The sequence below is a fragment of the Lemur catta genome, chromosome 12 (assembly GCF_020740605.2).
Source record: "Lemur catta isolate mLemCat1 chromosome 12, mLemCat1.pri, whole genome shotgun sequence".
In the NCBI taxonomy this organism is placed as follows: Eukaryota; Metazoa; Chordata; class Mammalia; order Primates; family Lemuridae; genus Lemur; species Lemur catta.
In genome coordinates this window covers 90,991,813-91,010,784 of record NC_059139.1, presented here as the reverse complement: position 1 = coordinate 91,010,784, position 18,972 = coordinate 90,991,813, and the positions used below count along the sequence as shown (strand labels likewise).

General features: G+C 33.9%; 1 protein-coding gene across 2 annotated transcripts in view; it reads right to left on the bottom strand.

The window, feature by feature from the left end:
* The window catches only part of SLC12A2 (solute carrier family 12 member 2), a 93,096-nt gene that overhangs the window by 36,911 nt on the left and 37,213 nt on the right, over positions 1–18,972 (bottom strand). For both annotated transcript variants that reach the window (XM_045566551.1, XM_045566552.1), the window contains exons 5-10: positions 14,083–14,222; positions 11,484–11,594; positions 10,605–10,713; positions 5,631–5,758; positions 5,457–5,541; positions 2,606–2,757 (exon numbers count right to left, since the gene is read on the bottom strand). In XM_045566551.1, the coding sequence (XP_045422507.1) occupies positions 2,606–2,757; positions 5,457–5,541; positions 5,631–5,758; positions 10,605–10,713; positions 11,484–11,594; positions 14,083–14,222 (725 nt within the window). The remainder of the gene's footprint in view (positions 1–2,605; positions 2,758–5,456; positions 5,542–5,630; positions 5,759–10,604; positions 10,714–11,483; positions 11,595–14,082; positions 14,223–18,972) is intronic.

Here is an 18,972-nt window from a genome sequence, read left to right as displayed (position 1 = left end):
GTGTCCTATTTTCTAGTTAAGTATTCACTCAATAATCTCTGCATTTCCCAACATTTAGTGGTAAAAGATGAGCAGAAAGGATAATGATATTGAATGTAAATAACAGTAACATTAGTGTTGTCCACAACATACAGGGGAAATGAAGATTTAAAAAAAAAAAAACATGGTCTTGTTGGTAATGTGGGAAAAAAAAGACAATAAAAACAAGGTAAACAATAGCAAGTAAACAAAGTGAATGGTGAAATTTTATGTGTGTGGGTGTGAGTGATGAAAATAATTTGGGGTTCAAGAAAATTTCCATGGAACAGGTCTACTTGAAGGCAGGCAGATTGGGATGTAAAAATAAGAAGCAGGTGCACCTCAAGCAGAGTGGAGCACTGATAAAGGAAGAGAGTGGGGGCAGCACGTGTGCATGCACAAACACACACTGTGACTGGAGTCCAGTCTCAACAGAAATCAGTGGGACTTAAGGTATGCAGGGCTTTGACGGACAGAATAGTGCTCACATTTTGTTTATAGGCAATGGTGAGTCAAAGATTTCAGAAGATATTAAAATGTAGAAATACAGTAAGAAACATAAGACTATGCATAAAATTAAAAATTTAAGACCAATAAGACAGCCCAAATCACTTTACTCACTGAAGCATGAAAAGTCAATTATATGTAAAACAGCACTATAAAGTGTGGCTTGTATAGATTTTATGATAGAGACTCCAACTTACTCCTTAGTTATGTTCTATTCACCATTCTTCATTTTCAAAATGACCAGGTATTTATATTTTTACAGAATTTTTTCCCCATTTTGTATTGTTTTACAAAGTATTTGTTAAAAAATTTACTTAGATTAGAAAAGCAGCTTTACTTATACCAAATTCCTCTTTGCTTGAATGAGTCCATAACTGGACTTGATAAAAAGACAACACACTTTTGTTGTTTTAAGGCAACACAGAAAACTGACTGGCATTTTTAGACACTGGGCAGAGACCAATGTTTGTGCCTTTCATACACAATATCAATGTCAGAATTGGCCTGAATCATTAGCTGGACGTGAATACTTTCTTTTATTCCTACAATTTTGCCTAGTCTTGTGACTAGAAAACAAACTTCTATTACATAATTGGGTTCAATATTTGTTACCACTGAAAGTGTAGTCAATTCTTGAAACTATACAATAGAAAATAAAAACAATAATTTAATTAAAAAATTTAAAGGTTTTATTGTAAAACTTACATATTCTACATAAAATACATACTGAATTCTAAATAAATTCTCAATTATTCTGTTTTACTATGTTTACATAATACTGAAAAAATATTGGCAAGCAAATTTTTATTTTTCATTTGGAATCAGCAGAACCATGTATTCTATAAATTTACCAGAATATTTTGTTTTAATCTGGATCTACACCTTTGTGTTCTTCTTTCTACTGTCCTAGGAACTTAACACTCAGAATTACAATCCAAATTGTAAATTCTTTTCCTCTTATATAATCTTTTCTCAGTTTCCAAAAAGCCATAAATTTTACAAACTAAAATTTCATTTCATTTTCACTATCTTGATAGAGGTAACAATAAATAGCAGATGAACTGACAGTCTCCAAGTACTTGAGAATCAATGCTAACCTTTTCACAGTCCATGTTTTAAAAGCTCACTAATTTTCATGTATCCATTCAGAATTAAATTCTGCTAGTAAATGGTGGTTTTGTACTGTATGACTTTTTATGGACCATATCTAATTAACACTATTGATACTGACCAATACTTTTTTAAAAGGTCATTTATGTATAAAGCAATTACAAAGACAACACTAATTAGAAAACTAAACTAATTTCAATTAGTAGAGATTTAAATTGCTCAAAATAAATATGAAATACTTAGGTGTAAATCTAACAAAATACATACAGGATTCATATACTGAACTACATAATACTAATGAAAAAAAATCAAAGAAGATATAAATAAATGGAGAGACATACCATGTTCATGGATTGGAACTTTAAACATAGTAAACATGTCAATTCTCTCCAAACTGATACAAAAGTTTAATACAATTTCTATAAAAATTCCAACAAGACTTTTTAAAGATAAAAATGTTTTAAAATTTCATATGGGAAGACAAACTAAACAACTTTGCAAAAGGGTAAAGTTGGAGAAATTAATCTACTGACCTCAAGACTTACTATACAACTACAAGAAACAAGAATTGTGGTATTGGTGGAGGGACAGACGCAAAGATCAATGAAACAGAATGGAGTCCAGAAACAGATCCACACAAATATGACCATGTGTGGGATGCTTCCAATGCTTCCTTGCTTTCTGAGGCAATATATTTACATACTACACACACACACAGCCCCCACACACTGTATCTCATACTCTATTATAAAAGTGTTATCCTTAGGGGCCCTTTGTTCTTGAACAGCCTCAGATTTAATCCTTTGGTAGTTTTCTGTTTGTTCAATTAGTGACCTACATTTTGGGGGAATATAAAGTAACAATAATCCTCCCTTCTAAGTTATGGTTGTATTCTGAATGGTCAGATATGATAGTTGTCTGACCCCTAAATAAATATCGAATGTCTGTATAATATAAATTCGATGCTCACCTGGAAGTTGTTCATTAGGCCATAGGAACAAGGATTGCTTTCACAAAATGAAAAGTCAAAGTTTAATTCACAGGCTGCAGAAGTACAGTTTGTTAGCTCTGTTACAATAGTGTCATTAATGTTCCCAGTGGCATCCCGAACAACACAAGAACCTGAAGCACAAATGACAATGAGAATAATATAGCTAACATCCACATTCATTTCAGAATCACATACATTCATAAAGAAATCAAAGCACTGACTGCATATATATACTCACTTATAATAGCATACACTGCATTTTTAGTTAAGATAGCTTTACCTTGAACAGAATTTGGAAAGCATCATGGTCCCCAATATTTAAGGAGTGAAACTGAACCTTTTATAAAGAATAGTATTTATACATATACATTTAAAAACCTTATAAATAATAGTTGTGTAAAATGGTATATTAGCAAAACTATCTCCTGGCCTATTTGGTTAAGATGAACTTAAGTAAATATAAAAACATTGTATTAAAAAATGGCAGCAATGTTTTCCTACACTCCAAATATTTTATATGTGAAATATGGCCAAAAATCAGACTTCAGGTAATATCAGTCTTCTCTGAGGGAAAACAAGTTGAATATTAATGAATTATAATTCCATTTAAACTTTTGTCTCAAATATGATTACCCTGACAATAAGAAAATACATGGTATCTGAGATTTGCTTAAAAATAACCCATGGGGCACTGACTGGGTATAGATGAAACAAGATTAACCATGTACTAATATTTTTGCTAACTTTTTTGAAGTTGGGTGACATTGGGCTATTATAGAAAATGCTCTACTTTTCTGTAAATCAAAAACTTCCATAATGAAATATTTTAAAAATTACCTTAAATAAGCACTTCATTATTCATTATAACATACAACTAATAGTAATTACCATTCCTTACACTTTACATATTTTTACTTTTTGAAGCACTTTAACCATACTATTTCATCATATATCAGGTGAAAATTTTAGGCATCATAGAAAAAACTGAATAATAAACAGAAAACTAAGTTTGAAAGGGAGAATATTTTAATGACTACACAGACTACATACATTCTTCATTTTTCAATTTCTTCATCTACCTTTTAGAGCAATGTTTGCAAAACCTAAAAGTACCTCTGAACCATTGAAGGGTCAGGGGAGAACAGAGCCCTGTGGCTCCCACTAGTCCTAAAGCAGCTATGCTTTCATGTACTTCATTTTCTGATGTTCTATATCTGCAATCTTGGGAGGGGAAAGGGTTCCATTGCTTTAAACTAGTTAAACAACCACTGGTATACAGGCTATCTTTACTGGCCTACCTACTGAACATCAGGGAGAAGGGGCTACTTCTATTGCTCCAAGGGCTAGTGTAGACAGACTGAAATGAGTAAGAGGGCCAGGAATTTTAGAGGGTTAAGTAAAAATAGAAAATGTTTATCTGCTATAACAAGTTAAAACATAATCAGTTTTATCATTCTTTAAGACTAAATTTTCTTTAGCTAGCTTATACATAACGTATACAAGCATGCTGGGAATTTTTAGGGGAACACATCTATCTTGCTAAGGATACATACATGCGTATATGGATTGTCAGGATATATAAAAACCAAGTTCCTCTTTAAATGCTAATTTAGCCCACCATGATGATATTATTAGCATTTCTAACTCTCATGTAGTGAAAGTTCAAAATCACATGTAAACAAATAATAGCAGAGTTTGTAAATATAGTTCTGTCATTACTTCCTAACAAATCAGTGAATACATTGCAGAAATGAAATTTTCTTACTGAAATACAATGGAAATTTCATTATGTAGTCTATGAGCTTAGAGTTTATGATTCTTTAGTATTAGGCTAATATTTACTTTTATATTATGCTTAAGAAATGTAACTGTAAAACTTGGCTTTTAGAGTTTAGATATTTAAAACAATACTTTTCAAGAAAGTATTTTCTTGAAAGTATACAGTTTCATGAAAGTGTAATAAACGAGACAATTTATGTACAGTCACTATGCAAATTCATGTAAATTAATAGTAATAATAATTAAATTTTTCAAGAGTTTTTTTTACCTAGAACATTCTAGTAAATTTAAAGAGCCTATGTTGTAAATAGCCTTTAAAGACTTGATTTAAAAAACCAAAAAACTCTCTTTGCCTTGAAAACAATTCTTTAAAGCAAGCATCATTGTCTTTGGTAGTAAAATCTTTTGAGCTTTGATTCCTTCATCTATAAAACAAGGATTTAGAGACTGGCTGATCACTTAAGTCTTCCCAAGTTCTAAAATGCTATGAGTCCATGAATGCAATAAAATAGTTTTAAAACCATTTTCATTCAATTTAGGACTTTATTAAAACTTTTCATTCAACTTAGTATGTCTTGTTCTTCAAAATCAGTGTTTCTGTAGTAAAAAAGGCAGGCACTGCTTGATGACCTTGAAACAATCTACATATAATAAAGTTATATAAAAATATAAATAATCACCATAAACAAACATACTCAGAAATTTGTAGATCAGAGAGTAAAATTCATTTGTTTCTACATATGAACTATGTTTTCTATAAACATATCTCAGTGAAATTTAATAGTTTACAGATAGGATTTTATATAATTTTCTAATTTACTATAATTAATAGAAATCCTGGAGGAGATATAATAAAGCATTTGGTGGTTCAGATAATGTCTATAAAAGTCACTATTAGTTTTCTTAAAACTGTTTTTGAATTAACATAAAAAACTTCATGCCTTTTTATTGAAATATTTCTGAATTTAAAAGTTAGAAAGTGTCATGCAATATTTATAGTATGTACATCATGAAATTTCGGAAACACATGAAGAAATTTAAGGCTATTTACCTACAGATACTGCAATTCCTACGTAAACCAACGTAGTAATTAAAATGGCTAAGAGTGTTCCTTTGGGTATGGCTGACTGAGGATCCTAGAAGACAAGAAGATTTTTTTTAAGTCCATCTTTAAAAATAAATATACATATACCACTTTTTTACATATAATTGATATAATACTTACTGCAAGATCACCTGAGATATTTGCTCCAGCCAGAATACCAGTTGCAGCAGGAAAAAAGATGGCAAATACAGAAAAGAAAGTCTCGTCATCTCGAAAATCTGGCCCAAAGTTCTCATTAAATATTTCAGCTGTGGAGAAAAAAACATTTTTGCAATTAATGGATCACAGATTAGACAATAACGATTTAGGTCAAGAGTAACTGGTATATGGGACTCCTAACTTTTCTTTGGTTGATGTAACTGGTAAATTCTTGTATATTTCCTAAATGAAGTATTGGTCTTCTTCCCTTCTTTCATTAAGGAATGGTTTACAATCAAAATGATGATCCAATCTGGGCCATATATTCCAAAAGCCTTCGACTTGATTTTATTACCAGTCCAAATGTAAATCAAAGTGTGAACAACCCTCTCAATCTTGAGGTCAAAGAAACAAGGGAGGTAAGGTAACAAAAGGAATATCATACTAAAAAGGAGCCATTTTTTCCACAACTTTCAGCTTACAGTACTTTCTGTATAGATTTTGGTCCAGAGCTTTCTCCATCACCTAGGAGTTATGTGTTTGATTTTTGAGGCTGTCAGATAACTGTAGCTAAGGCATCCTAAGTAAAGATCTTTTCCATTTCAACAATAAGTTTCAATCAGTCCTATTGTTTTCATCTTTTCTAAAAGATAGAACCTGACACTAAAACAACCAATTAACCATAATTTATTCATCCCTCCATTCAATATTTAAGTACCTACCATGTGCCAGGTCCTGTATTAGAGCTATCTAGTATCTCAAAGTGCTTAGAGATACAATATAAACAAGCTAGACATTGTTCCTGCCTTCATGGAACTTAAGAGTCTCAATGGAGAGCTACAAAATAAGAAATAGGTCATTATAAACAGCACTAAACATACTGATGAAAACAGGGTGTTGTGACAGTGAATAAAAGAGAATCCAATTCAATGTGGTTACAAGAAGGTGAAACAAATATATTAATAACTAAGGAGATAATACTTAAGCTGAGACTTTACTGAGCAAGAATCAGCCATGTGATAATCAAGGAAAAGAGTATACCAAAAATAAGCAACATATATGAAGACTCCAAGGTAGGAAAAGGTTTAGCTCTTTTGAGGAAATAAAAGAACTCTTAGAGTAAAGGGGAGAATTAAATAAGATTGGAGAGAACAGTGAAGGTCAGATTATATAAAATTTTATAAAAGTTTATTTATCCTAAATAAAATATAAAGGCAAGGTTGGGTCAGAAACACTCAAATGACACAGTGTGACTAACACTGCGTGGATGCCCTGTGGGCAATGGCCTGGGGGGCCGACACCTGAAGCAGGGACACCAATTAGGAGGCTGTTTGCAGTGGTTTAATCCAGAGATGGGAGAAAACGCGCTGATTAGAAAAGGATTAGGAATCAAGAGGAGCAGGTAGGAACAGGAAACACTGAGACCCTGGTTTCCTCTCTTTACTTAGATGGAAAAGCTTGAGAAGGAATAAGTAGGAGAGACATCAAATAATCAGCTGGATGTATGTTTGGACTTGAAAAGGAGAGATTCAAGAACAGAAACATGTCAGGCTCTTGATAGTATTTTGAGCTGTGAAAATAGATACCACTGAAAGAAAGAATACAGGTAGAAGGCCAGGATCATACTCTGTGCAACTCTGAATTTAAAGGATAGGAACTCAAAAAGGAGTGCAGGATGTGAATAAACAAGAAAAAAAAAATAAAGGACAGGAAGGCACGGCAAGGGGTAATAGGAGGAATAGACATAGTAGCAGTGACTTACGCAGAACACCAAGGGTGTCTGACATCAAATAAAACAGGAGAAGAGTTTCAAGAGCACAACTAAGAGAACTGTTGAGGCAAAGAATGAAAAAACTGCACACTGAATCTACCACAATGTGATTGTGATGCTGACAGACAGAATCCAGACGAGAGGGGTTAAGTATAAAACCACCTGGAAGTCTGATGGGCACTCGGCTGTGCAGTCTCAAAGCATCCCTCCACCGATTACTCGGTAAGCACAAAGAAGAAATTGGCAAACTCACGATAGGGAAACTGCACAGGTGTGGCCTTGACCAAGGAATCAAAATTAACACCATCAGTAATGGGGAACACCGGCAGCACGTGCCTTCCTGCTGTGATACACTGAGGAGAACACATCCTTCACGTGGTGTTTCCGACAAAAATGAGAAACCTGAATCTATGGAAACAAATCAGACAAATCCAATTGCACAAACCTTATAAAAAACAAATGAGACAGGCACGGTGGCTCAAGCCTGTCCTAACACATTGGGAGGCCAAGGTGGGAGGACACCTTGAGGCCAGGAGTTTGAGACCAGCCTGGGCAATAGCAAGACCCTGTATGTATAATAATTTTTTTTAAAAATTAGCCAGGCATGGTGGCATGTGCCTGTAGTCCCAGCTCCTGGAGGCTGAGGCAGGAGGATCACTTGGGCCCAGGAGTTGGAGGCTGTAGTGAGCTATGATGATGCCCTCCAGCCCAGGCAACAGAGGGAGACCCTGTCTTTTTTTTTTTTTTTTCAAAGGACTATACTCTTGAAAAATGTCAGTATCATGAAAGATAAAAAAGGCTAAGAGATTTGGAGGGGAATTAAAATTATGTAAAGAACCATTTAAAAAAAAAAGAAAAGCGAAGAGACATGACAACTGAATGCAATATATGATCCTGGATTGGATCCTTGAATAGGAAAAAATAAAAGTTGTTATAAAGATCTTTATAGGGACAAGTGGAAAGATTTGCACATGGACCATATGTTAGGTATTAGTACTGTGCCAAAGTTAAACTTCCTGAATTGCTCTTTTCCTTAGTAGAGACAAGCTGAAGTATTTAGAGGTAAGAAGTCATGATTTCTGTAACTTAGCTTAGCTCAAAAGGCTTAGCAATCATAGAAATAAGTAGATATATACGGAGTGATAAAACAAATGTGGAAAAAAGGATATAAAAATGTTCACCATTGGTGAATCTAGGTGAAGGGTGTAAAGAGTTTATCATATTATTTTTGTAAGTTTTCTGTAGACTTTATTTTTTAATAACAAGGAGCAAGTAGAAGACGAAGATTTGAGAAATCTGCTTATGGAAGGGAACTGAAAAGTGAGGTGGTAACTGGAAGGGAATAAAAAACAAGAGACAGCATTTTCGAGGATGGAAATTACTACAGCAAGTTTCTAAAGCTTGTACAGAGGTGAAGCTTTTGATGCAGAGAAGCAAGTACATTACCAAAAGACAAATGCCTTTGAGAAAGTAAAAGAAATGAGACCCAGAACACATCAGAGGCACCAGTCTTTGATGAAAGAGAAACATTTCTCATATCAGAAAGAGAAAAAGAAAAGAAGAAAATGAATACCACTATTAAGTAGTCATTTAACCTATTTACAACTGACATACCTTAGTATAACAAATAAGAAGAGAGCCACGCAGTATCAAGCAACAAAAAATAAAGTCACATTCCAAAGAATGCTTAGATAAACCTCATATTAAGATAGCCCAGATGTGTTACTTGAATACAATATAAACTATTACTATACTATTAACTAACTTTCATAAGTTGTCAGAGATCTGAAAAAAAGAAAATGAAAAATGTTGCTTAGCAGGTATTTGCAGATATTTTAAAATAAAGTCATAAGCAATTGTATAATTGTATAATTATTATTATATAATTTTTGTATAATTATTGAGAACATTTTTAGAAGTAACTATCCACTATAATGTTTAACACTTTTTAGGAATAAAAGTGACAAAAACAAGTGTTCCAAAAAATGTACAAGAAAAATTAAAGTGAAAAAAAATCATTCATAACTAGAAATTTCACAAATATACTTATGAGTGCACAAAAACCAGGAAACTACCTAACTGACGCTACTAATTTCCATTTCTGGCATGCCCAGTAGACACCTCTTCCCCCAATCCAGGAAATCAGCAATTGAAAGCCCATTTTAGAAGCAGGCATATGCACTAGTAATCAGAACAGAAATCACAATAGAAACCCAGGAGCAGTATGCACAAATAATAATTGGGTGCCCTTGGTTAAGGTAAGAACCCTGAAACAATTCTATCAGAAAACCGCCCGGCCAACTAAAATCAGTGTCAGATATAGGTCAAACCAGCGTTACTCAACATATGATTGATCTAAGGACTGTAAGTTGTTACCAGTCAGCAACAAGACTAAGGAGCTTACACCAGAATGTAAATCTCTGGCTTCCATAGTTTAGTTGAGCTGATTTTATTTTTCAGTAAGACTTTCTGAAAGGGGAAGAACATTGATTTATATTCTACATCTTTTCACAGATCACTGAGTAGCTCTGGGGAAAACAACTCAGGAGACCTGAAGCTAGGCCTTTTTTTCTGGGGCTTAAAAAAAGGGGGGTAGTGAAGTGAAGATACACAGACCTATGAACTGAAGTGAAAAGCCTCTCTCATGCTACTGCATTCTCCCTTGCAGAGACAGAGTCAGAGTTGCCGGACCAAGTTGGGAGATGATGGGGGTTGGGGGATACAGATAGAAACTTTAGGAAATAAAAAATGACAAGTAAATTCTCACACAAGTTGTAGAAAAATTTAAGCTGCAATCACACCAAGAGACTAACATTTCTAGTTGCTTTTACAATCTTAAGCACTTTAAACTGTTGTGCTTAACTACATCTAAAAGAATGAAAGACATGTTAGAACAAAAGTTACAAATTCACAAAATTAGTAGAGAGCAACAGCACCTTTTCTCAGTAGCACTGATTTCTCTATATTCCATCACCTTTAGATGCCAATAATAAAAAATGAAAGACATAAATAAGTTGTTTTTACTCCAATTGTACAGCACACGTAAAACTAAATTGAATTGTAAATCAGTGTGAATACCAGATCATATTCAATTATATTACAAAATACCTAAAATGTACTAAACTTATTTAATAATAGAATGTTATAATATGCACTCCTAAAAAGAATTCAATCTTTTTACTTACATTTATAACCAAAGAAACCTTTGGGCTTCTTGCTCTCCAATGGGATAAATGTTCCTATGACGAAATCAGCAATAGCAAGAAGTAGAATCACCAAAAGAACAATCTGAGCCTGTAATTTTAAACATTAAAAATCACAATCAAGTATCTTGTGTCTATACTTTGATTCAATTCTACTAGAATATAACTAGCACAAGGGCAAGGATTTCTGTTCACCTGTATCCACAGTGCCTCAAACAGTGCCAAGTCACAAACATGCGGCTTTTGTAAAATCTACAAAAGTAAACATCTTTGTGGATCCATTACTCAGAAAACCAGAGCTGTGCTGTCTCATACTCTAATTCTCAACAATGCAGAAACAATTCTGGGTGCTCTGCCTATAGGTAACATGTGACATTCAGCAATTTTTTCCAGAGACAATGACACTGGCTTTGGTAGTCATGACTTCTGAGATTTCGATAGCAAGAAGCAAAAATAGCTTCTGTAACTTCATATGGGTACTACCTTTCAGTTACTCCTCCATGTTTATTGTTAAACTAAACTTTAATATAAATTATGAACCCAAATATTTAATTTGGGCTACATAATATATTTTCCTGAGCATATCTACTTACTGTAAAACAAGATCGGGGAATTGGCAAGAAGATGGGAAATTCAAAATTTAGAAAGTACTGTGTTTAACTGGATCCTACATTCAGTGTTATCTCCAAACATTCCTCACCTTATCAAGTAGAAAATAACCTTATACATAAACTTCTGTGAAAATGGCCATTTAGGTGCCACTAGAGTCTGAAAATATTTCCATACTTTAGAGCATTACTAAAACATAAACTCTAAAAATTCATATGTGAAATATTTACAGGTGTCCGTATGATGACTTACTTTTGCTTCCCACTCCATTCCAGCTACTGAGATACCTAGAAGAATCACCACTGTAATGGCTCCGATAATTCGGATATCATTGATTTCATCTATCATAAGAATGGAGTGTTCCTAGAAAAGATAATTACATATATAATGAGCAACATTAGTTATTTTACACAAACTCCTAAATTCTTTTTGAAACATTTTAGAAATACCACAGCACCTTACATGTAGAAGTTGCTTACTTAACAAATAAATGGAAGACCTAAGGAATTAATTACTTATTTACTATTGAGGTGTCATTTTAAGTATTTGATAACATCAAATGTATGATTAAATTAACACTGCTATATTTAATACAGGCTCAGTAAAGCAAAAGAAATTGCTAACAAGCACATAAATTACGACTAGTATTGTAGTTAGGATTTTTTAGTTACGTGGCAAAAATAGAGTTCACATTCATTGTGACTAGAGAACTCATGCTTTTAATGGTTTTTTATACTGCATGAGAAAAAGAAAGAAACACACTTTCATGCTGTTGTTCAAAAAACACACACTATTCCCATTCTATTTTTAAAAAGTTTCCATCTAGGTTAAAATTAGTTAAAGACTGTGCTATCCTAGTAAACTAGGCAAATAGCTATTTGTGAATTACTACCACTTCTCAAATAAGGTAATAAAAAGCACAAAAAACTAAAATATAACTCAGTATCTTTGATAACTCAGGAAAAATGTATCATATTAAAACTACAAAAGAGTATATAAGATTTTAACAATTTTATCAATGCTTTTTAAAAAAAATACTCCTTTGTAAAAGTCAACAAGGGAGAAAAAACTTTGCTTGAATTCCAGACAAATGAGCTTTATACAAAAATTAGAGAGAAAAACCCCCCAGGATCCAAAGGAATTCTTGCCAACCAAAGGCATAGAAAGTAACATAATATTTAACCAATATAGTAGGAAGAGTCATTTCCTAGCTTTTTTGAACCTGAAGGATCCCATTTGACTTCATAAAAGAGTATATACCTTTTACTTTGCAAAAAAGTTTAATTACAGATTTTTTGAAGTTCAATTTGACATCACTTGAATTAATCTGACATTCCCTACAGCATTTAGATAATCATACCTAAGAATTACTTGCAGAAGAAAAAAATCATGGTAGTCTAAATACATATCTATCGATTGGTTTTTAGATTCATGGACCATGACTGCAAAAGAACACAACAGCTGTTCCTCAATATTTTATATATTAAATCTAGTTTTAAATATTTGTTTCCAATTTGGTTAAATTTCTCAATTTAACTTTCCATGAAACAAAATCATTTCTAAACCCTAATCACTCTGATAAGAGTTCAGAGTAAACCTTAAACTGTGACTGCCAAATAAAAACATACACTAAAAAATGAAAGAATGTGAACTCAAATAATTATGCTGCTTGCTTACTGTGTTACAGCCCTTCTTTTTCTCCATCCCTTTGGCCTACACAGGTAAAGGTCAATGCCAATGTAAGGGTCAGTCCTCTGCAGATTTTACACTTCCGAATGTACTATATACTACCGTAGAAAAACAGTTACAACCTAACCTAATATGAACTCTAGGTGTCACTTGACGTTCCTCTCATTTAATACTGAGGAATCCTAATTCACCCTTACTTCTTTAATTACACACACCCTAATGACTTTCCAAACAAGTTTTCTGAACTCCAGAGCAGTATTATAATGCCCTCTACCCAGCTCTATCTGGATATATCCCCGCCGTTCTCAGATTAGCACATCTAAAACTAAACTGTCCTATGTTCTCTGTCTCACAGTGAACGGCATTATCTTTCATCTAAATCCCCCAGCTGGAAATTCGTATATAGACTTGAAATGCTCCTTTCTCTTTCTCTAATTTTCAGTATCCCATCAATCAACTCCACTCATTCAATTTCTTTAAAATCTCTCAAATTCGCCCATAGTCACAATAGTAACATAAGCTGCTATCTCCTCTCCCAAGACAGCTACTGTAACCTTTTCCATGGTCTCGTCTCCAGTTGTGATTCTCAGTCCATTCTTTATACCATGGTCAGATACTTCTCTAGGCCCCAAATCTGAGCATGTCATGGCCCCCAATCCCAACCAAGATAAAACCCAAACTTAATTGCAAACAAGACCCTTCCTAATGTGATGCTTTTTTCTCTCTCTAGTCTTTAAATATCTTGCCACTTTGTGCTCCAACCATACTGAAATATTTACAGTACACACTACACTCTACCCTTTTTGGAAAGGGTGGCCTTTGTTTGCTTTTTTTCCCTATTCTCCTCATACCACCCTACCTTTCCTATTTGCCTGCTGGCGTCTAGACTCCCTTCCTTGCAGAACTGTTCATCGACTGACACTCCTGCGCTGCCTCCATTCTTAATGAGTAAATGCTCCCCCATTACGTTGCCAAGGCCTCCTGTAGTTACCCACTGCTGGCATTCTAATAATGCAATCATCTGTCTCTCTCTCATACTTAAACTTCTTGAAGGACCAGTTTCTCGGACACCACATCACTGCTTTTCTAACCTCTGACATGGTGGCATATAAGCCTTCAATAAAGATTTGGTAAACGAATGATTAAAAGAAAAGTGAATTACCTTAAGCAACTCTACCACAGTTTCTGCAAATCCAACCACGTACATGGCGACTGCAACAGCATTGGCAAAAGCAAAGATCAGACCAATTGCACCACCAAATTCTGGCCCTAGACTTCTAGATATTAAATAATATGCTCCTCCTAAAGAAAAGAACAAAAATACTGAAGTTAGGATTTAAAATGCCAAACAATACTTTTAATTACACAAGAGTTCACAAAACAGATGCCCCCAGTAAGACAGCAGCTAAATTAACTGGCAAGTCAGTGAGTGTATACTCAGGAAGAAAAAAACCCAAAAATAATTCTTCACAATCTGCTTCATTCATTAAAAATTTCCAACATCCAGAGAATTCTCCCCATGTCAAATATAAAATCATCTCATTTAAATCACACTTTCTCTCTTAAAGCTTAGATTAAAATGGGGCCACAGCCTCTTTCTCATATTCATACATACCAAGATTATCTCCCAGGGATTTTCTAAGTAATATATTTAATCTTAATGTAACTTTTAAAATCACAGTTATCATAATTTCAGTGACTTATATTATGGCAATTTGCTGAGAATATGAATACCAAGGCTAAAAAAAAAAAAGTCTCATAGCAAACTGCAAAGAACAGCGTATAATGGCCTCCCAGAGAGACATAGTTTGTAGTCTAGCAAACCTGGCCTAAATGACAGAGTAAATGAGGACGTTACGTGAGCTATCATGAAGTAAGTATTTTTCCAACTTAAAAAATAAATCAGTACTATGATTTGGAGTCAATCTAATTCTTACCTGGAATTTCTAAGAGCTCTCCCAAAATTCTAATTTAAATCTAGCCTTCAGGTCATAATCAAAACTTAGTTTTAATAATAATGAAGTTATATAAAGTTAAAGACATATTTCTATAATATATATGTAAAATATGATAAAATACTTAACTTGTAAGACCATATTAAATATAATGAAATGTCATTAAACAGTGAATAGTTGTTTCAACTATTCACCCAATATAAAGATAAATGAAACAAAAAAGTTCTATATGTTGATAAAGCACCAAACATGCCAACTTTATTTGGAAATACCACAATAGGTTTTATAGTGGATTCCTTTGATTCCTATCAATTCTCTAAAAATGTTATACAGCTTAAACCCGTTCATTAAATTTCCTTAGTTTTCATCATCTTGAAAATTCAAAAAAAAGCAATCTAACCATTTAACATTAACCTTGTGATTTTTTATGAGGTAAAAATGTCTTAACACTTTTCTGAGCAGTAAAAATTCCAATGAACTTATATAATAATTTTGCGAAGTCAAGTAAAGATACTAGCATAAGCTCTAAAGACAGTACAACATGCTATAATTTATCACAAGGAAAATCCCTGCAATAGTATAATTATCACAGCCTATATTTAACATATATTTTCAAAGTTAAATAATTTCATTTACTCCCAATAAAAACCATTTAAGACAAGTATTGTTTATCTTGATTTTATAGATGAGAAAATTAAGTCATAAAGAAAGGCTAATTGAAATCAACCACTCGTGTTTTAATAGTTGACAATATAAACTGTAGAATGAGAAATATCACCAATAGGACCTATAAAAGCAAGGAATTCACTTGTTATATGCCTCAAATTTTTGATTTTATGAAGTGACAATTCTGAGATTTCAAAACTACTTAAAAATCTTCCACAAATTGAGAAATCTAAAATGTAAAACCTAAAAACCAGTTTTGGTACTTTTTAAATGATTTGTATTGTTTTCAAGGAAAAAAAGGATATATGGATAATAAAGAATATAAAAAATCTGCTCATCTTCCTCTATTTTTACTCTTGATGAAAAAAGTTCTTCGCCCTATTCCTTCCCACATCCATTCCTGTTTCCTAGAGGCAAGGTGTTTTACAAGCAGCTTTATTCCTTTTTTTTTAACATCACAATGGATAGTATTAAAGATATACTACTATAAAAGGTTATGGTATTTTTACTAATCAGCATAGAGTAGGTACATATTTTAATATTTATTTTGTTAAAAATTACACACTTAAGTCTAGTAAAGAAATATTATCATACTCATTTTATACATGGGAAATTAAGGCTTAGAAAGGTTAAATAACTTGACCAAGGTCATACAAGTAAGGAAAGAATTGTGCTTGAACTCAGCTCTCTCTCTGACTAGAGTGCTTATGCAGTACAGTGGTGTAGATGAAATCTTGAAAATCAGCCTTCCCATTACCATGGAAAATGCTGAAGAATATGATAAGGAGCTATGGCTCAACTAAAAGGCATCAACAGAAAACAAAAAGTAACCTTCCAACAACAACAACAAAAAACTATTGCTCAAGCAAACACAGAAGTCAATATGGGAAAAAAAAAATCCTCATGGAGTCTCATAATTTGGCCATACACAAGCCTAACTCCTGAGTGTAGGGAATGTAAATTAGTCAGATGCCAGAGATGCTAAGTAGTGACAATGCTACACTGGGTTCCATTACTATTGCATACCGATTTAGGGATATATGTCCCTGCAGCTCTTACTAAATCCCAAATCACTAACAAAAACCCTAACAAGGTTAATCAAGAGCCTAAGATTAAAAACTGATCATCGGTCATAAAATAAGGCTCAATAAATTCTAAAAAAATGAAATGATATAATGGATATTACTGACTACAACAGAATTAGATATATGAAAGACATCTAAAAATATAAATTATGTAACACACTTTTAAATAACCCATTAAAGAATAAATCACAAGAGAAATTAGAAAGTATTTTGAACTAAATTGATAAGAAAATGAAACATATCAAAATTAGTGGGATATACCTAAAGCAGGAATTATAGTGAAATTTATAATTTTAAATGCTTATTTTAAAAAATAAAGATATTAAGTCAATGATTTAAGCTGTAAGATACGAAAAGAATAAAAATGTAAAGTAGAAAAAAGAAGAGTAGAATCCACTGATACAGAAAAGTCAATAAAGCCAAAAGTTATTTTTAAAATGTTAATAAAACGAATAAACAATGAGCTAGACTAATCAAGAATAAAAAAGAAAAAATCAATTAACTGAATTAGGAATGAAAGCAGGGACAAATCACTATAAATTCTAAAGTCATTAAAAGGCTAAGAAAGTAATATATTAGATAACTTTATAGCAATGATTTTGCAACTTAGATGAAATAGACAAATTCCTTGAAAAACAAAATGCTGCAGAAGTGTGACTAGAACAGGAGACAAATCCTATAGCTATTACAGAAATTAAATTTGTGATAATCCACATTCATCCCCACAAAAAACAAACACAAAAAACCTAGAGGCCTGGATGGCTTCACTGGGGAGGAAGAAATATGATCAATTTTACAAACTCTTCCAGAAAATAGGAGAAAAGGGAACACTGGCCAACTCTCCTTATGAGATGAGCATAACCCTGACCAAAAAACCTAACAAGGTTATTACAAGACAAGGAAATTTCAGATCAATATTCCTTATGATCATAAACTTAAAAATAATTAACAAAATGTTAGCAAGTAAAATTCAGCAGAAAGGATACTAATCACTGACCATGTAGGGTTTATTTCACAAATGCTAGGTTGTTTTAGATTTAAAAAAACTACGTAATTTGTGATAATAACAGAATAAGGGGAGAAAAAACATATAACCATTATAACAGATGTAGGAAAAGCATGACAAAATTCAACATCCACTTATGATAAATATTCTCAGCAACTGTGCAACAGAACTTTATCAATCAGAGAAATATCTCCCAGAAACCTTAGAGTTAACATCTTACTTAACAGTGATATATTGTATTGAACTCATTCTCCCTAAGACTGGGAACAAGGAAAGGATGTTTATTCTCATCACTTCCAGTCACCATTGTACTGCAGAGCTTAGCTTAGCTAGTTCAACAGGCAAGAAAAAGAGAGGAAGAGTCCCAGAGACTTGAAAGAAAAAGTCAAAACCATATCCATTCACAGGTGACATGCATGTTTATGTTCAGAGCAAGGTCAACAACTACAAGGCCAACATATGAAAATCTATTGTATTTCTATACACAAACAACAAAAAAAAAGGGAAGATGAAATTTCCCGTTTATAACATGACAAACATGAAATACTTAGGGATAAATTTAATAAAGCATATGACCTCTCCATTAAAAACTATAAGAAAAAATTGCCTAAGAGAAACAAAAGAAGACCTAATTAAATGGAGATACATTGGAAGATTCAATATTGTTAATGTGACAATTCTTCCCAAACTGATTTTTAGATTGAAATCCCAAAGCCCCACCAAGGTTTTCCAGTTTGATTGGGGGAGCAAGTAGGAACGGGGCAGAAATTGGCACAGCTAATTCAAAAAAGTACATGAAGTAGCCAAGTAGCCTCTGCCCTCTGTTGGGTCTGCCCTGGTCTGCACAGGAGCCAGCAACGTGCCTTGGGGTGGGGGTGGGAGGGGGCCCCCAAGAGGCTCAGGCAGCAAGTTTTCCAGAATGTACCCAGCACTGGAAGGCAGGCACACAGCATCACTGGCAAGGGGCCCTTAGTGCCTGGATTTGCCCAAGGGAGTCAGGGTCCTGCTGTATATGCTCCCCTCCCTGGAAAGGGAGGTTCCCCCCAGGGGGTATAGACTGAGGGTTCCTCCCTCACGTGAATCCTGAGCACCTGCTGTTGGGCGACAGAGGGTACCAGGCAGTGCTGGGCATGCACCCTGAGCAACCCTGTAGTCACCATCCTGCTCCCCTGGCCCCTGGAGGCTGCTGCCGGGGGCTGGTCCAAGGCACAGGAGCCCAGACTGTGGAGTGTCTCATCCTGAGCCGCTGCCCGAGGCGGCACCAAGATCCACTTGCCAATTGCGGCTGATTTCATCAGACATTTGCCCACAGCCTGCCTGGCTGGGGTCCATGGGGAGGC